The 18,825-nt window shown below is 29.7% G+C and overlaps 1 protein-coding gene across 1 annotated transcript in view; it reads left to right on the plus strand.

Moving 5' to 3' along the window:
• The window catches only part of LOC129914716 (zinc finger protein 395), a 257,386-nt gene that overhangs the window by 220,880 nt on the left and 17,681 nt on the right, over positions 1–18,825 (plus strand). The window contains exon 6 of the mRNA XM_055994062.1: positions 11,441–11,538. Coding sequence (XP_055850037.1) covers positions 11,441–11,538 — 98 coding nt within the window. The remainder of the gene's footprint in view (positions 1–11,440; positions 11,539–18,825) is intronic.

Below are 18,825 nucleotides of genomic sequence, written 5' to 3' on the forward strand. Positions count from 1 at the left end.
GTATCGTACATTATGTAAAAAATATGCAAAGATTAATCTAAATTATTTATCTATCAACATATCTATCAAAAAAAAAAAACCAACAAAAAAAAGTATTTAAACACAGGGATGATTTTACCCTTACAAAAAAAAGAAGGAAACACCGAAACTAGGTCAAGCTATTTATGTATACCGAGTGCGCTGGTACCAAAAAACCAAAGCCAAACAACCCAAGACAAAGGTGAAAAAAAGGACAAACTTTTTCCCAAGCACATCATTATTGTTTCTCTCTATATTTTGTGTGTCTGTGTATTTACTTCATTTTCGCGATGATAGCGGCTGTGCAGTTATTTTTATATATAGGAAGTCCTGGATTATTTTCTCTGTGTTTTATATATAGGACACAAAAAAAGCTTATATATTTTTCTCTCTTTGAAATCTCTCTCTGAGAGTAGAAAGAAGCTTTTTTCTATTTGCCAAATGTTAAAGTAATAGTAAAATAGTTCGAAAGGGAAATCCTACAGAATATAGGTATATAAATATATAAGAGTCAAAATGGAAAAGCGAAATCAAAATATAATTTTAATCTTGTTTTTTATATCTTTCGAAACGGAAGTTGTTATAGGGGTTGAAAAATAAGTGACGGCGTACCTAAGATTTTTTTGGGGTAGTATCGGAAAATTGGCAAAATTCTACCGTTTTTGGAATCTAATTTTAATAATTGCTTAAGGCGATTGGGAATTGAGGCTATGTTTGGATGAAAAGATGTTATTTGGAAAATTGATATCAGTTTCTAGATTTTTAATCAAATTTTAGAATAAAACAACCCCTTAACTCGAGAAAAACCATTAGCATATTATTTTTACATTTTTAATTTTTATTTTTTAAGTTTGTGGTGACAATTAAGATCAAAGGGTTTAAATAAGTTTTTTTTTTTTTGAGGATACGAAAAAGTTTTTTTTTGTTCAATGGGTTTTGTACCTTTGGAAAGAACTTAATGAGCCTTTGGCAAAGTTTTTTTTGTTTTTGGCAAAAGAGGGAGGAGGTTTCTTTTTTTTCTAATTAGATAAAAAGTTAAAAGTTTCTACTTGATACTTTTGAAAATGAGTAAATTAAAAGAACAAATTCATTTCAAAGCTTTGCAAAAAAAAATTAAAACAGAAAATTCAACTTATTTTGTGAAGAGTTGGCAATAAAAAATGGCATATGCATCAATGAAATATATAGAGTCCAAGGAAATAATAGCACAAGACCACTAAAACCAATTTCGAACAAAAAATCCTATGTATTTTATTACGTTTTAGAAAAGCATTAAATTGATTCTCAGGAAAAAATTGATTTAGGCTTTGATTATACTCACAAAAATTACAAATTTAACGCGGAATTTAATCTTTAAAAATATTTAGTTTGTAAAGTAGGTATTAAAGAGGATATTGGACAATTTTTATACAAATTTTCTTTAAACATACACAGGCGACTCTTTGTAAGTATAGGTACATAAATAAACATGCATACAAATGTATTAAGACAAAAGTGTAAAGTTTTGTATCCATTAAACACTTCCTTTTTTCGACATTTCCGCTAATGTTTGTGTCATAATTTAAAGAAGAAAAAAAACAACATCAACACCGAACTAAATTCCATATCTCTAAAACGTCTAAATTTTTCATACAAAAATATGAAGGCATTTTGTTCTTCAAAACGCTAGAAGGGTTGTGTGTGAAACAGATCTTTAGGCAACTTTTATCCTCTAAAATCTAACTCAACGTACGTCTAATGTTTTTTTTTTATGTAGACATATCAACACATATTCGTACATATGTACATATGGAACCCCATTGTGTTTTTCATGTTGATGTATGTATGTATATATACAAAAATCCCCCCAAAGTTGGAGGAATCCCTGTTGTTCTATATGAACCCTTATCGTGTCACCACGAAACATCATCTCTTCAAAAAAACAAAAACAAAAAAACAGAACACAAAACAGGACTTGATTGCATTCGACAGGCCTTGCTGCTGCCGCGCACTAAAAATTAGGTCATGCCGGAAAAGCTCCTTCTATATGTTTGTTTACCAGGCGTACATTGTTGTTATACATAAAAACAATATGACAAACTTAATGTAGGAGTACATGTACTGTACATATTTGGGAATTTTACTCGGCAAAAATACGGGAAGAGCGTCATGAGTGGAGTGCTCTATACAATCAAGTGAACCGGTATTTTGCTATTAAACGCATCGATCCAAATAAATTTAATTACAAACACAAAAACTCTGGGAAAAATATTTAACTTTCTCCTTTAGTAGAAGAAATTTAAAAGGGATGATTTTATGTTTAAATGCAGCTTGAATATATTTGCCTAAAGGACTATATATACATACATAAATATACAAGAATTAAAACCTCTTATCAGTGCTATTCCCGCTTAATAGTGCTGTGTGTACTCTCTCTTTTCCAACTCCAACGGAGCTTAAATTCTTTTGTTTGGAAAATGTTGTGGGAGAAAATTTAACCACCCACATTCAGCGGCGGCGGACGGTGGAATTCTTTAGTTAACACTTATACATGTATAAAACGCACGCAAAGTAAATAACATACAAACGGCTGCAAAGGCAAAGAGAGCGAATTTTTTATTTTTTTTATTTTTAAGTTTATATTTTGTAGCTCCAGGATACCATCAGGAGGAGGACTCCATAAGATAAATGTGCGCCTGTATAGAATGAATGATCAAAAGAGTCTAAGTGAAGTTACAATAAGAGGATAACGAAGGATGAAGTTTTCGAAATAATATATAGAATGGCTGCGTTCTGTGTATGTGTTTCAGTATACTGTGTGACCTATTTTTTGGTTATGTTTCAAGGAGATTTATTAAAGGCTAACAGAAATAAAAATAATATGGCACTCAAAGTTTTTTTTTTCTATTCCTTTATCTATAAAGTTTCGTTTGAAAATGTGCGAGTATACGAGGACGAGAGGCACCTATTTGGATTTTTATTAAGACTGCTTGGAGCCTTACAAAAAAAAAAAAAGTTTTAAAAAGAATATGCATACATTTACTTTTGTTATATGAGTGCACTTAGAGTGGACATTGTTCACAGCTATTATATAGGAAGTTCTGAAATGCATAAATTAGATGTATGTACAGTACAATATACCTAATATTTTAATATAGATATGTGGTCCATAAAGCTTATAGAAATTATACCTACTAGAATATTTTCCTTCTTCCCGGAAATTATTGCATAGCTTTAAGAATCATCTAGTACAAATATCAACTGCACTTGTCAAACAGCGTAAACTGTCACAGATCTAATAGGAACTTCATTATTTTATGTTATACTCTTCTTTTCGGGCGTTCTTAGGTATACAGAGCGAAAAGTTATTTTTTGACAAGAATGTCAAAAGGATTAAGTAGTGATATTGGCACCAACTAGTTCTTATAATTACACTGGTCGGCAGCGAAAATGGAGCTTGAACCAAACCAAATCAAAATTTCACTGGCACGTCAAGTTTTCGAAATATTTAAATATTAACAGGTCAAAAACGCGTTTTGTGGTACTTTTGGAGTTGAATTTCATCAACGTTAAATTTTTTTTCGCAAAACTACATATGCAATATTTAAAAGCTAGATTTTATCGTTTTAAATACGTTTATTTTTATTTTCAAAATTATTTTTTCTAAAAGATATTTGGTATAGAAATGTATGATATCTCAAAATCTTGGTGGTTAAGGTAACTTATGGTTTTTGAACCATATTTAAAGTATATTTCAGTTTTCGACTCCAGATTCCGTTGAAAAAATAGCAAAATATTACGGAAAAATAATATTTTTAGATCAAATGTCAAAAAACATTTAATTTAAAATTAGTTTTTGGGACTTTACAGCTAAAATTGTGATGAGCAGAGCTCAAAAACTAGACGTGATGGAAAAAATCTGTAAACTGTTTTGAATTCAGCACACTCAAGTTTATTAAAATCACCTTACAGAGTTCTTGCTTCCGCCTTTTTTTGTTTTTTTTGCCGACCAGTGTTATTAAATAGTTTTATTTGTTTCTGTGAGTAAGAATTATATATATCCAACTCTATCGCAAAAAGAAGTATGACTTCAAAAAATCTGTCTTAATTCAATGTAAGTTTTCTGTCTTCTTTTTTGGAATAACATCTCGATTCTTTTATAAAAGATCTTCTTTCACCTTTTTTAACGTTTCTTTTTCAACAAACAGAAAGTTTTGTGGAGCTTTTCCAGCAGAAGCTGGCTTTTTACAAACACAAAACTTTCTAAGAACTGAAAAAGCAAATAATCTAGTACAATTATCAATTCCGCCTGTCAAACAGTATATCTGATTAGAACTTCGATTTTTGTTTATCAGGTGGTTCGGATTGTTTTGATCTTTAAAAAAACAAACAAACTATAACACAAAAAGAAGTATAATTTCAAAAAGGGCCTTGATTCAAATTATGTTCTCTAACTTTTTTTTTTCAGAATATTATCTCAATTTTTTTGCATATGCTTCCAATTAACCTTTTCAAACAGGCCTTTAAAAGATCTTCTTCTACTTTTAAGAGGTTTTTGTAGCGCTCCTCAACTTTTTAAAAACACAAGGTCTTAAAAAAGCAAATAATCTAGTACAATTTTAGTATTTCGCTTGACTTACAGCAGACACAGATCTGAATGGAACTTTGATTTTTGTTCAACAGGTAGTTTAAATTGTCATGATCTTTAAACAAAGAAAATATCTATAACGCAAAAAGAAATATAACATACAAAAGTACCATCCAATACCTTCCAATGTTTTCATACATAAATGGTTTTTGTCTTTTTTCTTCGAAATAGCATCTCAATTTGTTCACATATTTGTTAGTTTCCGAACTTTTCAATATGAGCTTCCAAATTAACAGGTCTTAAAGAGGTCTTCGTTTACTTATAGTGAACGATTTTTTATAGTACTCTTCAAGCAGACTATGTTCACCTGTTCCATCATAACTTCTTAACCACTTATTGTAATTAAACAAATAAGGTATCCAAGGTATAGTCAAGCTTCATATGTTTGTCAGTAATCAAGACGATCCTTGTATTGAGCTTTAATTTTGCATTGCCCTGCAGCAACCATTCGTTCATTTTTATATTAACGTGTAAACCTCTTTGTAATGTTGGTCATAACTTTTTCCTCATCAATTTAATGCTCCCAGAAGAACTTTATTTGCAAAAAAAAAATATGAAACCGAATTCCTTTCCCAGTGTCATACTCTATGTTCTATAAAAAAAAGTCTTTTTGGTTAAAAATATCAAAACTAACTCTAACTAAAGTTTTGACATTAAAGTCCGCAAAGGAAAATTCTATTGATATAGCCTAATCGACCTCATTTTTATTTTATTCCACACAATTTGTCATCTTCTTTCAACATTTAAAGGACAAAAAAATAAAGATAACTTTATCAGAGATACAGTTTCTTTTTTTTTTCAGCTTTTCTTTTGTTCAAACTTTCCACGAATGTGTGCTGAATAAATAAATTAAAATTTACTACAAAAAAAGAGCACAAACTTATGGATAAGTTGTGTAATTTTATAAAATCCCATTACAACTTACCACCTTAAGTTGGCTAATAATATGTCTTTTCAATTTGCTTCAAAGTTAGTAAAAGTATATCTACAAATATGTAGATGATGATGGTGAAAAAAAAACCCTTATATCTTTGGCTTAAATTTTTGGAAAATCGGGCAGAAACAACACATTCGTGATGTGATGATAACTCAAACATCTACCCACATATTTTTACCCTTCTCTAGTTCTCTACTACCAAACGATATAATGTATGTATTTTTTCAGGGCATGACCTAGTTTACTACCCTTCGACATGCATTCGACAATAACATGACCTAAAATATACATTAAACAAAAACTAAGAGGGCTGGTGGACACATTTATAGGATAGTTTTAACATAATTTGCGACAAAATTATTTCCCACTCATCATTTTCATGAATAACTCAGAGCTCTCATGTCGTGTTCAAGGATAAGGACATATTTTTTTTGAAAATTAGGTTAGTGTGTGTCCGGCAAAAAAATAAAATAATTAAAAAAAAAAAAAAAATGTTAAGCTCTGTATCTGGGTTAAATGGTGTTGCACTCGTTGTGTGTGTCGTCGTAGAACATAGAGGGCAATCTTCCCATCCCTTTTCAAGCTCAATTCTATATTGAGTTTTTGGTTTTATGATAGATGTAGGGCTGTGACCTACATTTTTGGCACGCTATCTTAATAGAGGTGTGGAATTCCATGGTCATAATGAATGTGGATGCAGCAAAGCAGGCAATAAACGACATTACACCATTATGAAAGGTCCTACCCCACCACCAGTCGGTGGTGGTGGTGTGGGTGTCGGTATAGTGGGTGGGTTGTTAGCTAAATCATTTACTTTTGGATGATTTATTTTGTATAACAATAAAAGGTACAATAGAGTATTCAAAGTTGACAAAGAGTTTGGTTGAAATAAAGAATGGTTAAATATGAGTGCAACTTTTGATGCAAGGTAAAGTACACGTGTGGGTACCTACACACAATTATTGGTAAACCAGGTCAGGGCCTTCAAGGAAATACAGCTCTTTTTTGTTCTGAAATATGTGGTAATGAGTAAAGATTTAACCTAGAACTTTAAAAGGCTTTTTGTGGAAATTTTATTAAGGGATAAAATTGTTTCTACTATTTTTCTTTAAAGATATTTTAATGTTTTGATAAATTAAGTTTAGTAAAGGGATTGATTTGAATTTATTAATTTTAAATGCGAATGCGGAACATAAACATTTTTGTATGGGCCCATATGTAAGCCTGTATCTCATGCTACAGCGCACAGTGCGTTGACTAGTGGACAAAAATAAAAAAAATAAAAAACAAAAATGCAATATTGATCTTCTAAGCTATGGAGCTGGTCAAGCATATGTTAAATAACTGTTTTTGGCTGTTTTTAATTTTGTTTTGCTCATTTTGAGGGATTAGCGGGACTTTCAAAAGCACTGAAAAATATTAGTCATTTTGATAGCTCGAGATTTTATTTTTGTGCATTTTCATTTGGTTCGTGTAAGAAAAGTACCAAAGTTTAATTTTTTTTATTTGTGAATAATAATCATGGATACATTGAGAACTTGTATGAGTAGTTATATTTAATTTTTTAAATAAATTTGAATTTTAGTGAATTATCGAAAAAAGTTCTTTTTTAAGGCATACAATTTCATCTAAATTAAGCCTACAAAGTTGTAGTAGCAAATTGTAGCACAATGATTTATGGCATTATCTTGTGTTGTTATTGTTCTTTGAGAACACGTTTAGTTTCATTGCTAACTTTTGCTAACCTTCAAAATATTTGACTTTTTTTAGGCCAAAGTCGGACCAGAAAAAATTAACGACTTTTTGAAAGGTGGATTTATTTGTTTTGGCAAAAACAGGAGAGAAGATGAAGATATTGAAATTATTTTGAATTAGTTAAGTACTAGCAACTGCCACATAAAGTGTTTTACGAAAAAAAATTGATAAATTTCGACATAAATCTTGATCCGAGAGGGAAGAAATGCATAAAAAATAGTTTTTTAACGCTTTTTTCAATTTTTGGATATGTTTATAAATTAATTTTAACAAAGTATAGCAACATTTTTAGTGTCGTTACACTGTATTAATATTTTACTTTGTGGAAATGTAAAGTTTTCATGCTAATTTTTGCTAACCTTAAAAATTTTCAACATTTCTATAAAAATGTAAAATTTTTTATAAAAAATCACGAACTAGTCGTGGAAGACACGAACTGCTGCAGCGGTCTCATTTCCGCGCATTTTATAAGGGGAAAAAATGGAGAATTTTATTACAAAATTTGGTGAAACTAAAATTTTTGCATTTTTCTTATAGTTATTGCCTTTTATGAAAACTGCAACTTTTTAACCACTGGATTTGGAATAATAACATAAAAATTTTAAGAAATTTGAAAGTCAAACTTAAAGAAAAAACAATTACCTACACTACTTTTTTCATATAAATATTTTTTCTAAGTCTAACAAGGACCAATTTACTCTCCAGGGAAATGATATTCTTAAATCGAAAATTGTAAAATTTAAGATTGTGAAGCATAAGTAGATTCCATGGCGTGGCATTTTTGCAATAAAAAAGAAAACTGTTTAAAATTGTCTTCCTAATATACTCAAAATTTACTAACGTAAAGGCCAAATACACAACTCCTAGTTTTTTTTTTTAAATAAGTACCTTACCATATTAATGACGTCATGTTTATTATTATTTATTTTTGTATAAGATTTGCAACCAAAATCGATATAACCACACGAAATAGGTTAATTTGACTAGTGATTTTGTTTATAGTTTGCACGCAATGCGTTGATGATAATTGAATACCATCAATTTAAACGACTGAATAAGTTTTCAAGAAAAAAAAAAACATTTGAATAATTTATATAAAAAATAGCTCAAAGCACACGCAATTTATGGCAAAATATCGATGTTGTTTTTTTTTCAATTTTATTTTTATATTAAAATAATATCAAATCTCAAATAAATTAAAAACTTAAATCATTACTTTTGAAAAGATCCATCTTTTCTTCTTGTTAAGGTTAAATAAGACGGTCAACGACATAAGTCAATACGTTGATTCTCTGACTATAATAATGCTATCAACGCGTTGACGCACACAATTGTCGGTGCGTTGGCAGATTGAAATAATGGTTTTGATGACGTCAGAGAGGCAACGTGTTAACTGATTTTCCTGAACGTCTAATTTATAGATTATAAGTCCTGTTAAAAAAAAATAATTTTAATACGTAGGTACTTGAAATGAAATGATCACTGAAGTTAAAAAAATCTCCAAGCCAAAGTGTCGCTTTTTTTCGTTTAAGGTAGGAACTATGTGACATATGTGCACTTTTTTGTTGTTTCCACCTGCACCGGTTTAAAAAAAGAAAGAAATCTAAAACTTTTAAAATAAATTTGTCTCAATTACAAACTAAATAATCGAATCATTTATTTTCAAAACATGATAAGTCCATGATTTTAAATTTTGCAGGAGAAGTAAAAAACGTTATTCTATTTTCTTTTGATGTGTGTAGCAAAATTCATAAAAAATATATTCTGTAGAACTTTTGCCTATGTGCAAAGTACCGTTTCGTTTTTAATTTTTGGAGCGATAGTTCAAAAGATAAAAAATAAAAACGCTTTTGGACTTATCATACTTTGAAAATAAACGGATGTGAAATTAGGGTACACAATTTTGCTTTCATCCCCAGTCTATCACAAAATTGTATTTGAGATTAAAATATAATGTCCGGAGTGCTTCTTTAACTTTAAAGACGCTTTAAACTTAAGATTTTCAGCCAGTAGCTTAATATAGCATTTACACATAAAAAAGCTGTTGTTTATTTTCAAAAGATGATAAGTCCGGTTCTTATCCTGTTTTTGATAATAAAAAAATATTTCGCTTAGCTGTAAAATCGGATATATGGAGTAGATACTTCATTATTATGAAGATAGACGTGGTTATCCCTAGAGTAACAATTTAGTTAAAAAAAACGAATTTTGAAAAAAAGTGGACTTATCATGTTTTGAAAATAAATGATTCAATTATAAATGCTTGAGAGTTGAAAGTTGTCCCATCATGAAAAGCCGTACCATCAATGTATTTATCTATACCTATATTTACAAGTTTGATTACTAATTCGAAAATAATGTGATTATTTTATGTCACGCCCGTAACTTAACATGTCTGTCAGAATCTGAAGTCAGTTTTGCCCAAAACTCCTTCAAAATTTTGAGTAAAATAAAAACTCCATAGTTGTAAAAAACAACAAATTTTATAGTACAATTACCACCACATTTAAAATTGAATTCCCAAAGTGCTTAAATCAAAAAAGATTTTTTCTTTCAGTGTATGTTTATTAAATAAATTTAAAAAAAAAATAGATAAGCACATAAAATTTTGAACTTTAAAAATTAATTTCCACACACCGTTGATGTAAGGTTTTCATTTCGGTTTCGCAATTCTTCAGAGCGAAGTACATAGGTATACGATTTTTTTTTTGCGTTACCTCTCGTTGTCTTTGTCTAAAAATTTAATTTCTGGGGTCCCAAAAGTCAGTTGCCTTGGATCACAATTATGAATTTACTTAACGCTTTATAATATGAGTCATTTCATAAAAAGGGTCTCCAAATTCTTTTATTGTCTTAATAATATTATTTTCTGACCCCCCACGTAAATTTTAATTAATTTTCTTAACTGCGACTTTTTAAATTATTCACAAAATGACATCTACTCAATATTGAACCAGTTACATATAATTTAAAATGTATGAAGGAATACAACTAAAACTATTTCATCTTTAAAACCCATCACCACATAAAGTATTTTTTTTTTTTTTTATTTTAAACAAAGTTCTACAAAATTTTTATATTTAAAATGCAGCAAAGCAATATCTAAAAAGACACAACTGTACTTGTTCGAGTAAATAAAGCCCTCTAGTAATAATGCAATAACCTATATTTGAAGCAATTTACTAGGCCATTCCCTGCATTACTTTTATTTATATACTCTGATGGTCTTGTTAGTCGCAAAAACTAGATCATCTAAAGTACAATCATTGCAGCCGCCGCCGCCGTCGTCGTCGTAGTTGCCGCCGCGCCGCTTTTAACACACAATATTGTACCCAATTTCTACCCGGTCTTACAACATAGATCAACAAGCCCGTTTATAGTTTTCTATAAAGTATATAATATATAAAAATATATCCTTACATAAATATATATACGCTAACGGAAAGGGATGCACACCACACACTAGCATCCTCCGCCGGTGTAAAGGGTTGCATTCTCTGCTCCGCTTATTTTCTCTCTCTCTTTCTTACACACATAGGTACCTACTTTTTTCCTTCAACACAGTGAGTGCATTTTGTAGTAAGGAAATAGAAAATATGAAATGTGGGTCACTAGGGCGAATACGTACTATTTTTTTTTTGTTTCTTTAAATTTTTCATTATATGGGTGGGTATACACTACCAACCAGTATCCCCATATAACATTGTGTGATGCCAAAAGTTGCACATTGCCCCTCTGGATTGTGTATGTCAGAATGGTTTGTACAGTTTCATTCCTGTAAGCAATGATATTACTAAAGCGCAATAAATGAATTAAAATTGGTTATTCCTCCCTTGACCATTCCATTCTTTGGTAGTAAATATACATACGTAGCAAAGAAGATTTGTCATTTATTCAGTCCATAGCAAAGTGCGTGCGTGTATTTGATTGTTATTATACTTTGAGTGTTGAGATTTGTATAAGGGAAGGAAAGTATAAAGATATGAGGATAGATGAGCATGAGGTAATATTTTTTTTTTAATATTTAATAAAAAGATATAATGTACCTACTTGTAATTTTTTTTATATGAATTTGTCTATATGCATTTCTTCTTTTATTTCAGGTAAACAAACGTATTTTTAAATGCACCTGGAGAGGATGCGATTTCACAGAGAAGACATCCTCAAATATTGAAAGACACGTTCGAGATGCTCATATTGGGTAAGTTTAGTAAATAGATTAAGTACAATTTTCAAGCTCCATAAGATTAGTAAAACCAAAAATATAAAAGTCCTTAATTAAAGCTATCTTTTGTTGAATTAAAAAATAATATTTCAATTAAATTAGATTTTGTTCAAAAAAATATTAACAAATAGGTACTTATTTTGTAAACTTCTGATTTTTAAAGTTGATACAAAACTTTAAAAGTTTCTTTCCAAAACTTACAAAAACTATAAGTTCAATTATGATCATTGATCACGCATAGATGAATGCCATTTATTTCTTGAACTCATCTCATTTTTTAAGATATATTGCCTAACATAAAACTGATGTTTTTGACACGATAATACTGAAAAAACATTTTTTAATATGGATTTTCATAGCTTTGGGTTCGAAAGGGTTAAAGCCATCATTCGTCTTAAAATTTAATAAAATATAGATTTATACCAAAAATTTGCTGGTTTCTTAATAAAATAATCGATATCTCGTTTTATCGATATCTATTCTATTCTTTTGAGTCCAGTGAAGGTTAAACGGTGTTACATTACCCCTGCAGCGCCACCTTTGTATCACAGACCAAAAAAGATTGCTCCTTTTTTGCGTCATGCATTTTGGAAGCAGAGGCGGCGGAAGGGGTGTGCGGAGTGTGCCCCCGCACACGGCCCCGCGCTTGGAGGGGCCCCGTGGGCGCCAAATGTAAATGTCTCGGCCTTTGGAAATAATAACATCCGAAAAAAAAAAAATTTTTTCTTTTCTTTATTCATAGGATCAAACAAAAAATAATTCAAATTGACTTGTTTCCACTCGATTTCCATAATTGCATTGAGATAAGTCGAAGCATGGTCTTAACTACATTGGCCACTTTTTGCAAAACGAAGAAAGGAAAAATATGTGTTTTTTCGTTAGAAAAAGAAAATTAAACAATTAAAGATTATTGTTTAACTTTTTTTTTTTCTCAAGTGAAGCACATAATTAGTTTACCAAACAACATGGATTATTTAAAATTTTTGCTTTTAGTATTCCCAATTTAATTTAAAACTTAATGAAATGCATACATTTTTTGCTACAAAATCTCAGTGAGAAAAAAGGCTAATTTTCAATTTTGTAGGTAAAGGTATTTAAAATTGTACGAAATAATTTTTTGTATAAAGCTTAGGAATAGGTAAACTTAATTTCCTCTAAAAAAATTTGTTTGCTCGCTTACGCTCGCAATTTATATGATATAACAGATTTTTCACCACACTTCACTTTTAAACACTTTGTTAAGGGCTTAGAACATTTCTGTTTTCCGCCACCAATTTTTTTATCTTCTAAAAAATGATTAAAAAGGACCATTTTATTCAGTGGAATTTTCGCTGTTCCGTATTCCGTATTTGAATACATTTTGCCACACTTTTCCCGTTTTAAATCAACAATTGTTCTCATACAAAAAAGTGAATAATTTATGTATTTATTAGTTATTAAAAAATAATATTAAATTTTTGATAAATATGTGTCTAACAGAGGAAAGCAAACATCAACAGAAACAATTACCATTAGTCCATATAACTGAATTGAAAAACTTCCAACTAGACCATAGATTAAACACAAACAATAGGTCGGAAAACGAAAAATATAGTTCCTGTATTTAGCAGGGCAGAGAAAGCCCCTTGATTTTTCCGGTGTCTTCTTCTTCAAGTCGAAAGCCAAAATGAATCACCAATTAAAAGAAGCAATAAGTCCTTAATATTCCTCAAATTACATTTTGATGCAAATGTCGGTTCTATACGTAAGCCATCGCTTCGGTTAGGCCGAAAAAAGAAATCACAACCGTTTTTATAATAGAAATACAAGTGATTTTAAAAACAATAGTTCAAAGAAAGAAACAAATCCCGGTTTTATTTCCTTCTTCCTACTGATAAATTTTAAAAAATACAATAGCCGGAAAAAGTATTTTGACAATATGAACATTTTTCTAACTGATGCGAATAATCTGTTACGGTTAAACATAAAATAAGGAAGTTCACGGTTATTTAATAAGTACCTATATTATGGTGAAACTCATGATGGTCAATGGCAGTCATATAGTTGGTATTATGCTCCGAGGCTGCATTTTTTGTATAAAAAGTATTAATTTTTGAGGGAAAAAAGTAGTTTGACAAACGTTATTTTTCAACGTTGGTAAGGTAAGGTAATGCATTTTACGTGCTTCAAGCACGTATAAAACTGACAGATTTGTTAAGGCTCCGATTTGTAAAAAATTGGGCAAAACGGCGGAACTTAACATTGACATTAGTGCATCTTCTGTTGCAAGTCATAATTTCGGTGTGTCTGTTAAAAAACTGAAGAGCTGAATTTATAGCGGGAAACTAAAAATTACCAAATCTAAAAACACAAAAATATAATTATACTATTCAAAATTTACCACAAATGGACAAAAAATGAAAAAATGCACTAAACAAAATAGACGCATTTTGAAGAATTCACTTTAAATCGCGGATTGACTCCAAAAAGTCTGGATTTGAAAATGACATTCTTTCTTCAAAAACTTCGTTAGCAAAAGTACCCTTTGCATTGAGCTCGAAAAAGACAATTTTGCCATATTTATGGGAAGATAATGCAGTACTTACCTCATTAAACAAAAATTGAAAAAAAATTGAATTCTCAAAGCAAACTATTTGGCCGGTTTCATTTGTGAAACAATTTTTTTTATCTGTTGATTTTATATAGGTACTATTTTACGTGTACTATTAGATTAATAATTTCTGCAAAATTTCATACCAAATTTATTTTAAATAGTTTTTATTCGATAAATGTTTATAGTCATTATTGACTATTAAATAGTCATTATTGACTATTAAATAGTTAATTTGGAGAATATAAATAGTCAAAATTACTATTTTTTAAACTATTTTAATAGTTATCCCGATAATAACTATTTTGTTCTCTGAGTGTATTGTCTTAAGTTTATTATAACAATTTTGAACTTGAACGGAAGATTTGATACTTTTTTCAAAATATACAGGGTGTCCCACAGTCACCGCCCCAAATGAAAACCATGGATTCCTGAGGTAATTTTAAGTCGAAAAACTTAAGAGGTAATTTTCTCGTTTTCGTCCCGTTTTCGAGTTACCATGGTTTTTATGATTTTTGCTCTCTTGTCCTTTAACTTGCCTTATCTTTGCCAAACTACGTTTGATGTGAAATATTTTTTTTACAACCAATCAAGAATTTATTACAGTTTAATTTTTTCTCAAAACTTTTTTTTCTGCGGACAACCGTTTCTCCACAATTTTGCATCAAACTCAATTTTCTTCGTTTTTTAAGTTGTTTTGACACTTTCATATCATTTAAGTCAAAAAAACACGTTAATGAGTGTTAATTTTTTGTGCTTTTTATTAAAGCCCAGTTTATTTTCATAAAAAAATAAGTTTTATTTCATAAAAAAGGCTACTGAAAGTAATTAAAAAAAAAAATATACAAACTGAGTGAATTCAAAAAAAAAATAATTTTTAAATAAAAAATTAATTTAAATGAATTATAAACTTTTTCTGAGCTATTGTGGTTAAGAAAAGAACAAATAGATAAAGCTCAGAAAAAGTTTTAATTCATTTAAATTAATTTTGTATTTAAAAATTATTTTTTTTTTAATTCACTTAGTTTGTTTATTTTTTTTAATTACTTTCAGTAGCCTTTTTTATGAAATAAAACTTATTTTTTTTATGAAAATAAAATGGGCTTTAATAAAAAGCACAAAAAATTAACACTCATTAACGTGTTTTTTTGACTTAAATGATATGAAAGTGTCAAAACAACTTAAAAAACGAAGAAAATTGAGTTTGATGCAAAATTGTGGAGAAACGGTTGTCCGCAGAAAAAAAAGTTTTGAGAAAAAATTAAACTGTAATAAATTCTTGATTGGTTGTAAAAAAAAATATTTCACATCAAACGTAGTTTGGCAAAGATAAGGCGAGTTAAAGGACAAGAGAGCAAAAATTATAAAAACCGTGGTAACTCGAAAACGGGACGAAAACGAGAAAATTACCTCTTAAGTTTTTCGACTTAAAATGACCTCAGGAATTCATGGTTTTCATTTGGGGCGGTGACTGTGGGACACCCTGTATAGGTACTCCAAAATCATTTTCCTAGGGGCCCCGCAAATTTATCCTCGCACACGGCTCATTTTGGTCTAGCGCCGCCTCTGTTTGGAAGCAACGCAAATAAAAATGTTTTTCAATTTGTTCGGATGTCAAATCCTGGTAATGAATGTACGTGCTAAGAAGCTATTGATCTTTTATCTTTCACGAAATGTGTTTAAAAAAAATGTTTTAAAAGACCCTTTATGTTGTAAAAGTAGAGCAAAGAGCAAAATTCTGTCCGTCCGTCTGTGCGTCCATCTGTACACATTTCCACAAACGGGTGGACGGATTTTCTTCAAATTTGGTACAGATGATTTTTATGGAATTCTGAAAGTTGTTTTTTTTTTTGTTTTTTTATATCTCGCTAAGAAAGTTTACTACCTCCCATACAAATTTTTAAAATAAATATCTAGAAAACGGCTCTAACGATTTTAATTAAACTTTTCAGACGTAATATTCAAAGCGATTGCAATAAAACTGCATTTTTGTTTTTTCCAAAAAAAGGCAAACAAAAATTTTATTTTCATTTAACAAAATTTTGCCCTAAATGTCAGCTCTTCCTCAATATCAATTTTTTTTTTTAATTTATATAGAGCCAGCTTTTAAAATCGACAAGTAAACTAACATAAAAGTGCTTTGAACTACAAGAGCAAGTACGTGCGACCCCAGTCGTGCATTTTATTTTTTTTAAAGTACCTACTGTATCTTGCGATAAATTGACAAAAAAGTTTATATTTTTTTAACCAATTTTAAACAATTGAAGCTGCTCTGAAAAAATAACTCAGAATTAATGTATCAAAAATAAGGGTTTTGTGTTTATGTGTACACTGACAGAATTCGTTTTTTCTGCATAAAGTTCTTTAACTTTAACCTTGTAAATATACTTTTTAGTATAAAATTTAGTATTTTGATACCTTCTTCAATTTAACATACAGAAATTATAGCAACAAGAAATAAATCTAGTTAACTTTATTGACCTTACATCACAATAATTCAAAAAAAAAAAAAAAAAAAAAAAAAAAATACCCACACCTTGTTCCTAATTTTCCAACTTTTATAAAAACAAAAAAATACCCTTCACCTTGATCTGGCCTGACATTTTGCTTTGAATCTAGGTACATAAAATGTTCTCTTAGGTGTGTTTTAGCATTGTGTTTAATTTATATTTTCAATGTACTCATTTTTAATTACATTGTACAACAATAAATTCTATGTCGTATGCAACATGTGCAAAACTAGAGATAACCCACAAACAAATTATGTGACGACATAAATGTAAATTGTCGAGGGCTATCATCGCACATTCAGCCCAGTAGTAGTACCCAGAATTGTGTTTTGCAAAGCTAGAATTAAAAACAACAAAACAAAAACAAAATAAAAATAATAACAACAAACACAATCGATTCGAACCTTGGCCCCAAAAAAAAAAAAAAAAAAACAGTAGTTCCGACCCACTATTATACCGACCGACCGACTAAAATGCAATTCACAAACCCGGCTTGGCCCAGTAACCTAGTTTTCCTACAAAGTTTAAATACTCCCTTGCAATTGTATTTAAACCATCATCAGTACATATGTACCTAGAACACTGCATATCTACTTACTATGGTGCTTACAAGGTTGTAAACGTTCATACTATATAGCTTTACCTACATACATTTACACCAGAATAATATAAATATTGAAGAGCAAAAGGGGGGCATGTACAAGAAATCAAGAATGTTGGTATAGTTCGTAGTAACTGACATAGTTTTAGCCTTTTGCACATAGAATAAAAGGGCTACAGTGTGTAAAAAGTAGGTTAAATTTACCTACTAAGTCAAGGCAAAATGGAAGGTAACGATGGTGCTCTGAGTGTTCAGAAGTTAAGAACAAAATGGTTTTTGAGGAAACTATGTAGACCATTGAAGGCTCTTTACTATGGCAAATAAAAAAAAATCTATTTTTAAAAAACTTTGTTTTTTGATGGTTGTGTAGAAAAAAAAATAAAAGATTCTTAAGACTCAAATAAAATCAAAGTAAAAGTATGAATTTTAAGGAATCTAGAGAAGTGGAGAATTATGCAAAGTTGATACCAGTTTAAAGGTATGCGTTTTCTACAACGTAATTAAAGGAAATATTTATCGCCAACTATTCTATGTTTATATTTTGTGTTTTAAGCTTTGATATTATAAGACTAAAACAAAACATGAACTTGATCGCCAAACTCAAAATATACATAAATAATGTAGTAGACTCGACATGAGACTACAATTTATGTTTATGCCTTGTACTTTTGATCTTAACATTGAAATAAACATTTTTGATTAAATTTTAAATTCAAACACAATAGATGTTACATACTCGTTTTTTTAGCGTTGTCATCTTCGCTCGTTTCCATGTAATATTGCACGCATCTTGAACGGTGTCATCAAACAAAATTTTTGTTTGGTCTAGTTCTACATTCGTTAGCACAGGCCAAATGTTAAAAAAAAGCTTAATTAAGAAAAAAATATAGAAGTGAAGGATTTAAAATATAATTTTTTATTGTTTTGCCATTACATAGCAGAAATTCCATAATTGAATCTTAACCACGTTATAAGTTATTCTTTACTTTTCTTCTAAGATCAATAATTCTCTTAAACACCAAATACATACATACAAAAAAAAATACAAAGTAGAACTTAACTACTTACTTCTATGGTTTTGAGAACTGCTGTTTTTAAATAGTTCTAGCTTTGCCGCACCGATCAGTTTTCAACAAATTCCTAAAAACGGACTCTAGCATGCATACAAAATCAAGGAGCACACTTTAAAGAAGTCTTTTTTTAAGATTTTTCCTGGTGCAGTTTTTTCCAAGTACATATCATTAAATGTACGAGTTTTCTGGCAAAGAATAAACTAATAAGAATAAATTAATAAAACACTATATTTATCAAACATTTATCAAAGAAAATTGGCCTCAAAGTCAAAAACTATAATGGGTAAGAAAAAATTAACAGGCTTTATATTAATATCTGAGCAATCAGAAAAGATATTAAGGTTTTTTAAATGTAGCTACAATGAATAAAATTTTTCCTAATAATCAAGATCTTAACGAAGGTATTAACGGAAAAATTTAAATTTACATGAGTAAGGCATACCAAGTAAGCGTTTTCTTAAATAATCGCTAGGTGGTATCAACCTTGCA

This window comes from Episyrphus balteatus, chromosome 3 (assembly GCF_945859705.1).
Source record: "Episyrphus balteatus chromosome 3, idEpiBalt1.1, whole genome shotgun sequence".
Taxonomy (NCBI): Eukaryota; Metazoa; Arthropoda; class Insecta; order Diptera; family Syrphidae; genus Episyrphus; species Episyrphus balteatus.